We start from the raw sequence: 11685 nt of genomic DNA on the forward strand, positions 1-11685 counted from the left end.
CTATTTGGATAGACATTTACATTTTGTATTTGGGTTACCTGATAGAAAAGTTATAAAAAATTCAGGAACGTGATGGCGGTCACTTTGGACGCCATCTTGAATTGCGAAAAACGCTCAAGGAGGATTTATTTTCAATGAGGACATTTTTGTTATTCTAGGCATATTCCTGGACCTATCCTGAAAAAAAAAATCAGCTTGCATGTTACGAGAAATGTCCAGGTTTAAGCCTATTTTTACCTAGTGCTCTTGGACTACTTTTCCGAAATTGTGAGATTTAAATATATGCTTCATTGTTATTATATTTAATTACATATTATTATGTTAACCGAGAGAATAAGCTATACAAACTTTTAGCTAAAGATCACACTGTTATAACAGACAACTTCAAGATCAGAAAGGAAGACAAATGAAACGCTGACAGTCCTTGAACTCTTTTCCCCCTTCTTTTCTTTTTCTCGCTCCCTCCTCTTCGTTTTTCACGTTGTGCAGTAATCTATCACTACCGCGAATCTATGAAAATGCCGATTTTGACAATTGTTTTATATCGAAGCTATTCTGAATCAAAAAGAATAGCGGGGTCAAAAGTCTATGTTCATCGCTTCACGATAAGCATTTTTCCGCAGAGAGCCCACGCGCTCTGTTTACAGAGCAATGGAACCGTGTATAACCCAGTATACTCTGCTGACAACTAGAGCTGTATAGATCGAGTGAACCATGGGTGCTGTGTTTGTTGACAGTGCTCCTTGCACCGCAGTAGGCAGTTTCTGGTGTGAAACAGAAGGGGCACAACGCGTTGATTCAGAGACCCCAAAGTATACACGTCAAGACAAGTTGATACCAGCGCAGAATGTCTCGAAAAGGAAAAAGATGGGTCCTGGTGAAATATTTCGATGGTTTCCCGAAGGAGAGTGACGTGCGACTCGAGGAATTCGATATACCAGCCCTTCAAGATGGAGGTAAACTGAGGCATTGTGTTGTAGGGCTCTGGAAATTTGTGGATGTGACAGTCAGCCGCTGCCCTTATATCTTACGAATCTTGCTAAGTCTTTGCTAAAAGGGGTAGTCAGGAAGCTCGCTGGGAGAGGACCTCCCTGGCACCCCTATAGACTGGCGCAGCTGATCTTGGGGAATGTACCCGTACTCACAATAATTAATACGTTTTATTTTACAGGTACCGTTACAAGTAATTATAATAACCAGTAGGCCTATCTGTGTACATGTACCACAATCTGATGTCCAATAATAAATGCCAGGAAAATCACAGTGTTGTATGTTGTTACATATGACTTATATATTACTTATGACTATAGTCGCTGCATTGCACAAGACTGGAAGAAAAACCCGAGGAGAGAAAATTGTAGAACTTATACATGCTTTGAAAAGGCAGACGAATGCATGTCAAGCTGCCATGTGTATAGAATATGTTGTTTGGAAGTGTGGGGGTACATGCCAGTACCTCCCCCTCTACCCCCCCCCCCCCCCCAGCAGTCAATCAACATCATTCCCTCGCAAGCACACAACTGAACAGTCCCACCCCCAAATATATGTAAGCTTCAAGTGTAATGAGGAAAGATTATAATAATGAAATAGATAATGACAATGAAAAAGATGAACAATAAGTGCATCGCTGGTTTAGCATAAATTATTATTCGCTCGTGTTGAACTCCCTATAGAAATGTGTGAAATGGGGCTGACCTGCGGATTTCTTCTCCTTATATTTCAATGCAACTTGTTCTTCGACCACATGCTGGCTTCCCAAGTCTCCCTAATTCTGCAGGATGCTTCCTCAACTAAACTTCTTCATGTCTGGATATAAGGAATATTATAGAAAAATCTCCCTGTTTTGACGCAGGAATCATTTTTTTTCTCCATTGAGTAGCGTGTACAGCACACAAAGATCTTTCTAAGTGTTCCTCAGTAAAATCTTTCTGACTTTGACAACAGTGTTATATTAGATGAATATATTGCCAGCAGTGCAACTGATTTGAATACCGTTGTGCATCTCGAAGTAGTGAATTCTGGATCTCAAAGTAGTCTATATTCTGGATAGGCGTATGCGTAAAAATTACAATATATGTATCTCTATTGGCCTATATGTAAAGTCTTCATTTATGCTTTATGCACCAAACAGAGGTTCTCGTGGAAGCGGAGTTTCTCACCGTGGATCCGTACATGAGGTATTATGAGTAGTTGTTAAGATACTTATCTAAGATTAATTACTTCACCTTTTTTCCTTTTCAAAAGATACAAAAGTGAAATATAATACAAGTACATGGCATTCACAACCAGATCTTTTTTTACTACCATTTTGTGGTCGTTGTATTTCGCGTGATCGCAATCATTGTTCATGACCTCCCAAACATCTAAAGTTGCTATTTCGAATTTTATGACGTTCGAGTCAAAACACGTTTTCAACTGGGATACCTATACTTCAGATCCCACTGCATGTGCAGGATAACGGCATCATCTTTTCTTTCTATACAGCTGTACAAGCAATTACTGCACATCTACCACTAGTAATGTTGACAGGGATCTCAATAAGACATTTGATATCAATGTAGATAAAATTGATGCTACAACGAAAAGAAGTGCGTGAGGGGAAAATAAATATGATCATTATGGACTACCTATTAATGCTAGTAATCATTACAGCTGACGGCACTTCCTTTCTATTAAAAACGTGCGTTGCTAAATATAATCTGATTTATCTCTATATTTTTTTTCAGACCTTACAACAGGAGAATGGCGGAAGGCATGGTGATGATTGGTGAACAAGTGGCAAAGTATGTGTTCAGGAATCTATACTTAAGTTCCAAGTGAACAAACACCGCAAAAAGTCCGGTGTTAAATATGAAACACCGAGCTGGTGTTAAATTTCCGGTCTCCTATTGAAGCTGGACGGGTGTTATACTATTGAAATTAACACCACCAATATCAAATCAACACCACGCGGTGTCATTATTGAATTAACTCTAGCGCAGTGTCAAAAATATCACCAGCCACAGTCAAATTAACACCACGAAGTGCCAGGTGAACACTTTTTAACACCGTCACAATACATTTTCTATACACCTGTGGGTGTAGTCCTCTATTGAAGCTTGATCGGTGTTAGATTTAACACCTATGGTGTTAAATCTAACACCGATGTTTTTACAGTGAAGCAACCGTAAACGTCAATCAATTACGATAGCTTGAAATGGAGCGCCGCCCAGCCCCCAGTTTCTTTGGGGACCATAGTATACTTGGTCACTTTGAACTTTGTCATAGCAAGTTCCCATTTTTGGGAAGATTATGACTATGATTTATGTTTCACAAATTCATTGATCCATGCTGGAAATTAATAGCAGTATACTGTGCTTAGTGCCGTACTTTTCCTATCATGTATGTTACCATGTATATTTGAAAATAAATACAGAAACTGTACACCAAAATTAATAATCATGAAAGGTCTCCAAGAAAATAACATATTGAAAGTGCGTATATCAAAAGAGTTGACCGTATTCAGAATTAAATCGAAGTTACATCTTTAACACACAAAAAAATCAGGGTAAAGAAAAACAAAAACAAACAAAACTTCCTCCCCTCCTCTCCCTCATGATATTTGCCCGACAAGCATTATAGTCTCTGAATGAAGTATACGAGGAATATTGTCGAGTCATCCCAATAGGAAAGTATCTCCCAGGTCATACCCTTTGAATACTTCCGGCTTTGATAAAGCCAGACAGATAGAGCATCCGTCTATACCCGTGATAAAAATTGATCTCACGTTATAGACTGTGTAGTACTACGTTTTGTCAATCCCCATTTTCCAAAGAATGTGGGGGGGGGGGGGGATCTCCAACCTCTCGAAACCCCTATCAAGGCTCACAGCAACACATTATTCATTGTCCAATGAATAATCGATCATCGAGAGGTCTGTGTAATACAGTATTATAAGAGACAAATGACCCGACCTAAACCCTCTTGGTCCAATACTCATTGTATATAGACAGATCGGTAATGGCAAAGACTGAGTTAAACGCTGCCCCTGTGCAAACACTTATCATTCCTCGTTAGCATTCAAATCAATATAACAAGGGACACAATAAGTGATCATAACCCATATTCCTCGTGAGCAGGTAACCTGCGCTGTTTACACACTCAAATTTTTGACCTGTACTTTGAACCCTAGCGTTGACTACAAAATGTTAGGAGGACTATGCAAACTATACTTCTCATTATCCAATTACAAACTACACGTTCAAGTTTTTCAAGAGTGTTGTTGTTTTACACTGTGGGTCATCACTCTAACACAACGATTTCCCTACAAAAACGATGTGTACTCCAAGAAAGAAAAATCAAACTGTCCTACAGAATACAATCGTCATGAAATGTTTAACCGGCTTCTTGTTTGGAAATCAAGTAAAGCTAGACATGTTTGACTTTGATTCTAGAATTTTCATGCATTTTTCCAGCTTAACTCCGTTCAAAGGTTGTAAATATAGTTACTGACCAGACGGGATTACTGTTGATCTACTTGAACCGAAAGAAATACTGTCTGATGAAAAAAGAGATTATATGATTTTTATGTGTCTCCAGATAGATTGGATTTTGCCGAGGAATCCGCTTCCATAAATCACGGCTTGCCGGTTTATTCAAACGTGCATTGCACTTCGTGATCAAATATATCCTGCAAATTACTGAATGTTTTTCGTACTGCAATGTTTGAATGCATTTTTAGAAATGCATTTTTATCTGATGTAGAAACTTCGAAAATAAAGGGCGTTGTCAGTACAACGACTCTAATGACAGGTTATGATTTTTAGAGAAACTAAAGTGCCACCGAGAGCATGAAATGATTCTTCGCTTTTTCGACTCGATCTCTAGATTTGGGAAGGCGAGATCAGTAGTCTTTTTTTCTCAAAGTCTCGGTTCTGAGGAAGCAAAACAGGCAGCACTATGGACAAGGTATGAGAAGTCGTCATTAAGACTTCTTCGTGTTGAAAAGGCGTGAAGATCTCGTCAGCGAGACATTAAAGGGATCGTATAGTTTCGGTTGAGACCTAATTTCAGGTTTCTAACATTTTTGGTAAGATAATGAGAAACCTCTTATGAAATATGAAAGAGCATGTGATTCCATGAGGAATTCAACGTTTATTTGACGAAAATTGGTTTTGAAATGGCTGAGATATCCAAAACAGAGCAATTCTAATAAGTATGGGACCCACACTTCATTACGATCGCTTTGTTTTACTTTGTTTTTGGATGTTTCAGTCATTCCAAATCCGATATTCATCAAATCAACTTTGAATTCCTCTTAGAATGGTATTCTCTGTACTATTTCATAAGTGTTTTCTTGGTATCTCGTAAAAAGTTAAAAGTCCAATTCTCATCTCCACCAATACTATACCGTCCCTTTAACTTTCGTCACTTTAGTTTCTTGGGTCCAAGAAGGTGAAATTTTTGATCTCGTCTCCTTTGGTCTGAGAAGACAAGAAGGCAAAAAAAGGGATCTCATATGTATTCAGGGGCGGATCCAGGAATTCCGTAAAGAGGGGGCGCGTTTACAAAATTAAATGGGGGGCGCACGCACCCCTCCCCCATTTGTTCCTTTTTATTTCTTTTGTTTCAACAAAAAAATAAGGGGGGGGGGGGCGTGCGCCGGTTGCGGTCCTCACTGGATCCGCCCCTGCTGTATGATTTTTCATTTCGCCTCTACAGGGTAACCGAGAGTCGCAATGACAAGTACCCGGTAGGTACGTGGGTCAAAGGTTTCCTCGGTTGGTCCACCCACACAGTGGATGACGGCAAGCGACTCAATGGAATGCCGACTTTACCGCCGAACATGCCTCGCTCGTACGCCATGGGTACCATCGGCATGCCTGGGTAATAATTTTTTATCTATTTTCCTCCTTTTTGACACGATGTTTGAACAGAATGGTAGTACACATTAGATTACATAGCAGAATGTCTGCGAGTGGAACTGCGTGGATTAGTCACGTGCGTGAAGAAACTAGAGTCTAGAATTGAAGAGTTTGTCCGCAAAAACCGATAAGTCCATATTTGCCAAATGAAGATATTTGCGATTAAAGGTCAAGAAAAATAAAGAGGTTATTAAGAAAATTTTTGCTTCTTTTGACCATAACTTCAAAAATGTACCTTTATATGTAGTGACCAAGATGTATCATTTAAAAGGTATTATTTTGTACTTTATGACAGAGACCATACTTCAAAATCATAAAAAATGGACTTATCGGTTTTTGCGAACAAACTCTTCAATTCAATGCCGTATGAAATGTGACAAAACAAACGAAAATTCGCAGGACCCGATATTACATGCTATTAAAAAAGTAATATAATTATATACAAAAATGATTTTTAATTGATTAGTAAGAATTAAAGCCACCAATGTTCTTTCCCGTCGCAGAATGTCGGCTTACGTCGGATTCCTTGACATTTGTACGCCAAAGGAGGGGGAGATAGTTCTTGTTAGTGGAGCCGCCGGAGCAGTTGGCAGTGTTGTGGGGCAGATCGCCAAGATTAAGGTAACCTAATTATCATTCATAACTGAGAATCAGCGGTAAATGCAAGGTGGGTAATCAGCGGCAGTGCGCCAAAACCAGGTTGATTTGCCGCTATTTTTCGGACGCTTGGACCACTGCTGTCACAATGGACTCATCGATAATCTGGCCACAGTGACCATGGCGACTGAAGGGACGACCGCCCCAAAGATAACCAAACATTTTTTTTTTTAGCGTGACTACAAAATTGACCAAACATAATTGAAATTACTAACCCGACCAAAATCAGTTTAGCACACTCCAGTACAGTGATGCTTGGAGTGTATATAAGAAATACCAACACTATTCTTTCATCTATAATACGTCCTTTCCTCAGAAAAAAATCTTACCAGATCTATTGTGCACCACACCTAGTCCAACAACCAACCACCACCTACTACTACTACTACTACTACTACTACTTCTACTTCTACTACTACTAGTAGTAGTAGTAGTAGTACTACTACTACTACTACTACTAGTAGTAGTAGTAGTAGTACTACTACTACTACTCCTACTACTAGTATGAGTAGTATCAGTAGTACATGTTGTAGTAGTATTAGTAGAAGTAGCCTAGTAGTAGTATGGTACTAGTAGGAGTAGTATCAGTAGCATAGCAGTAGGCCCCATCACTACAACAACTAATAATAATGTATATCACCACTGATCATCATCAGAGCTTATTTCTGGCAATAATAATTATTTTTGCCACCTTTACCACCAACTCTGAGATCACTGTTGTGTCCACTTTTCTTTTCCTCATAGAAATGATTTCAGTCTCAGTCCATATCAGAGCTCTTCCGCATTAAATTGTCAAACCACCGCCAAATCATAACCACTCATTCACAAATGGTGGCACACGGTCTAACTGCAACAAGCCAACTTCAATAATTATACACGTATCACTTCCCCTTCCTCCTCTATATGTCTTCCTACCTGCTCTCCCTCCTCCCCCGCTCTCCATCTCTTTCGTACACTCGTCAAAGGGATGCCGTGTCATTGGCTCCGCTGGTTCCGATGAAAAAGTGAAGTACCTCAAGGACATCGGCTTCGACGAGGCGTTCAACTACAAGAAGACGACGGATCTCGACGCCAAGCTCAAGGAACTGGCTCCAGACGGCATCGACATCTACTTCGACAACGTAAGTAAAATGTATCTGCAAAGCTTTGCGAACGAGAATTATGGCAGTTTATCAATAAATATGCGAGCAGGTGAGTGGAAACCTTCTTCAAAATCATGAAAATAACAAGGAGACCTCTTCTTTCTTTCTTTTTTTTAAATCTCGTTATCCTAATATAATTATGACAGTGAATTGTAGTGTTCTGTTTATTACGCGTCCGCGATTCATTATTGTGACACCGAATTTGTTGATTTCAAATCAGATTAAAGTCAATATAAAAACTATCCCTTGCATCAAAATTAAAATTTAGAAACGACTTTTATGGTGTGACCTCTTACGCCATCCTTATATATTCTTCTGTTCCTTACAATGTCTTGTGCGTCACATCACACACGTTTGTGCAAGTCAACGTAGGGTTACGAAGAATTAACTTCCGATTCCTTATTTGTTATCAACATAATGATAATCACATAACATCATCACATTTTAAGGGCAATGCTTTTTCATTCACTACGTCAGGTTGGAGGTGAATTTGCCACTACTGCCATCATGAACATGCGACAATACGGCCGAATATCATGCTGCGGCTCTATTTCGACATACAACACCGACAACCCCGTGAAGAGTGAGTCCGACGATACCCTCTCGGGACAATTCAAAATGCGTTGGAATATAAGTAACATTGCCTGCAGCGTGTCAGTCAACACTGGCAATGACAGAATTAAGATAAAGACACATTATAACCACAACAGTAACTGACCTTATGCAACTACAAATTAATACAGGCAGGAGAATGATACCCTATGCTGTTGGGTTCCACTCAAAGACTGGTGAAAGAAGAACTCTCCTGTCCCTTAATTTCTTTATAAAGAATAATAACAAATGAAATGAAAATGATGCATCGAGACTTCTGCGTATTTTCCATCCTCAGGATGTTGCTGTTCGAGTGCTTCTCGTGAAACTACAAAATTTTCTCTCATCTTTGTATCCATTGTTCTTCCTGTCTCCCTCTCACGCTCTCTTCCTCTCACTCTTTCTCCCAAGCTCTCCTATACTGTAAAAACATCGGTGTTAGATTTAACACCATGGGTGTTAAATTTAACACCGATCAAACTTCAATAAAGGACCACACCCACAGGTGTAGAAAATGCACTGTGATGGTGTTGAAAAGTGTTCACCTGACACTTCGTGGTGTTAATTTTGACACTGTACCTGGTGTTATTTTGACACTGTACTGGTGTTAATTCAAAAATGACACCACATGGTGTTGATTTGATATTTGTTGGTGTTAATATCAATGGTTTAACACCCGTCCAGCTTCAATAAGAGACCACACCAGCTGGTGTTACTGTGGTGTAAATTCATTTTCACATTTTTTCAAAAATCTAGTATTTTAATGTAAAATTCTTGATCGTCTTGTTTAAATTAAAAATCAACAAGAAGTGCAGTTACTAAGAAACTCTTCAAAAAACAGTTTTATATTTGGAAATGACACCCGGATTTAACACCATAAATGAGCACCGAAAATTTAACACCAGCTCGGTGTTCACTATTTAACACCGGACTTTTTGCAGTGTATATCCTCTCACTGGCACTCTCACTGTCTATCCTCTTTCTATAGTGCAGAGTCGACTGTGCTTGATATCCTATGACCTTGTGTTAAAAATAATTGACTTTGTGGTACACATTTGAGGCGTTTTGTGTTTGTTTATCCAGCGGCTCCCATCTTCGGAAGGATGATATCCTTTGATCTGAAGATGCAGGGATTCATGATACCCAGTCACGCTGGGCGTTACCCCGAGGGTCTTGCAGATCTGACCAAGTGGGTCACCGAAGTAAGTATATGTGCGGATATAGTTACTTATTAGCCTTTAACCATGGACCTATTAACGAATGAACTTTCAACGAAACCTACCACTTTGAAGTACGAGATCCGCCGCCACAGCATGCACGACATGACTATGCGCATCTTAATGTACATGTACATACAGGTGTCTCAAAAATGATGATTGCATATTCATGCATCGTCACTGACATTAAGAATTGTTACCCTAATTCTGGTCTTATTTGGCTGATGCGCCTTTTCATACTGGAACGTCTTTGAATAAACGCCAATGATGAGAAGCAGCAAACCTCAGAACATGACTGATTTCGTTACATTGGATTGGAAATTATCGATTCGCTCGCTAGCGCTCACACATATGACTTTTTCTAATAGTAAGACAGACATATCATCTTCCCTTGCTATCTGTTTTTACTATGGAAAAATGTGCGGAAAAGGTGAAAAATGAGGTAACAAATTATGATCAATCAGCTAAAAACTTAGCTATCTCTTTAAAAGTACCTGCACTTCGCTAATGAAAATGTTTGAGCGGTGATACACCAATACATACCACAACTGCACATGCGTTTTCCTTGATTTGAGACAGTTGTTATCTTCTGCGCATTTAGTTTATAAATTTTTAAAAGCTGCGTTGTGTTTTGCCCCGGCTTGCCGGCGGGGGAGCTCTTAAGATCAAATCTGGGAAGAATGTTCGAAATGCTTTTGTGACACTCTTGACATAGTATTACAGAGACATGCATAAGTTAAGGAAATGATGAATGTCCATGCTTTAACCAAGCTTTTCTCGGCCGCGCTTCTCGCTTAATACGAAGTTTGCTATCTGAACGTGAGATTCATACTACAACTGTATCCTGGTAGATGGTACTCGTAACTTGCAGTAACTCATTGACCAACTGGATGATTATGTAAATCTTGCGTTCACCTTTACGTGAAATCAAGGGGTGCTGTTTGTTATTCCAAAGATTCGTTATTCCGAAGGTTTGTTAATCCGAAACACACAAATTCCCTATACCTAGAGGTTCGTTAATCCGAAAATGAAAAAGGGTTCGTTAATCCGAACATTTGTGGCGTTATTCCGAAGGTTCGTTAATCCGAAAATGAAATAGGGTTCGCTATTCCGAAAGCTCGTTTATCAGAAAATGAAAAAGGGTTCGTTATTCCGAAGGTTCGTCAATCCGAAATGAAATAGGATTTGTTATTCCGAAGGTTCGTTGATCCGAAATGATATAGGGTCCGTATAAGAACTTCGGAATAACGAGCTTTGTTTCATTTTCGGATCAACGAACCTTCGGAATAACGAACCTTTTCATTTTCGGATTATTGAACCTTCGGAATAGCAAACCTCATCACACTTTCGGATTTTAACGAACCTTCGGAATAACGAATCTTCGGAATAAAGAACCTCTGGAATAACGAACCTTCGGACTAAAAAACCTCCGGAATAAAGAACATTCGGAATAACGAGCTGTAACCAAATCAAGAGCGCCTGCACGGATTCCTTGCTTGTTCTTTTGATGTTTGACATCACACATAAGGCCTACTTATGTCCACGCAACTTTGAAAATCAGTCTCCTACAAAGTAGGATTAATTGAGGTGAAATATAATGTTATATTCTTAGGATAAAAATAACCGTAGTAATGTAAATGGGATTAACCAGTAGTTATCGAACACATTTCCATTTTACATTTTCCATACTGACATGGTTGGGTGATGAACATATAATGCCTTGACGTCATTTGCGGATGACACTTCTTTAGGTACATAATGTACTGATGTATATATAAATAGTACTAAACAGAGAGATACTTCATGTATTTCATGTTTATTAGTTTGTGTAAAACAGAGAGGTTGGCAACTAAAGAACTATAAATAGCTTTATTCATCGCGTTCCCATGGTTTCCCTTAAATGTATTTCTCTTGTTTCTTTTGTATCCAGGGCAAAATCAAAGTAAGAGAGCACGTCACCGAAGGATTCGAAAACATGTTTACAGCTTTCACCGAGCTCTTCACCGGGGCAAACACGGGAAAAGCGATCATCAAGGTCTAGAGGGCCCGTCCAGCTGCTGCCTCATGGCTTGTAAGCAGCCATGGAGAAAACTACACGCAGGATAATTATACCACAACAGATGTACTTCATTGTTCTTTATTCAGCAATAAGTACAGCGAATGCAGTCTGCACTT

General features: G+C 39.3%; 1 protein-coding gene across 1 annotated transcript; it reads left to right on the top strand.

Annotated features, from left to right (window-relative positions):
- Positions 1–614: 614 nt before the first annotated feature.
- LOC139742330 (prostaglandin reductase 1-like) lies at positions 615–11685 on the top strand. Its single transcript, XM_071652907.1, has 9 exons — positions 615–956; positions 2132–2177; positions 2727–2783; positions 5701–5865; positions 6407–6524; positions 7526–7681; positions 8180–8285; positions 9377–9495; positions 11441–11685. Exons 1-9 carry the CDS (start codon positions 848–850, stop codon positions 11549–11551), a joined length of 987 nt encoding a protein of 328 aa, XP_071509008.1. The 5' UTR covers positions 615–847; the 3' UTR covers positions 11552–11685.

Source organism: Diadema antillarum, unplaced genomic scaffold (assembly GCF_040938485.1).
Source record: "Diadema antillarum isolate AM-2024a unplaced genomic scaffold, OU_Dant_1.0 seq00000996_RagTag, whole genome shotgun sequence".
Lineage (NCBI taxonomy): Eukaryota > Metazoa > Echinodermata > Echinoidea > Diadematoida > Diadematidae > Diadema > Diadema antillarum.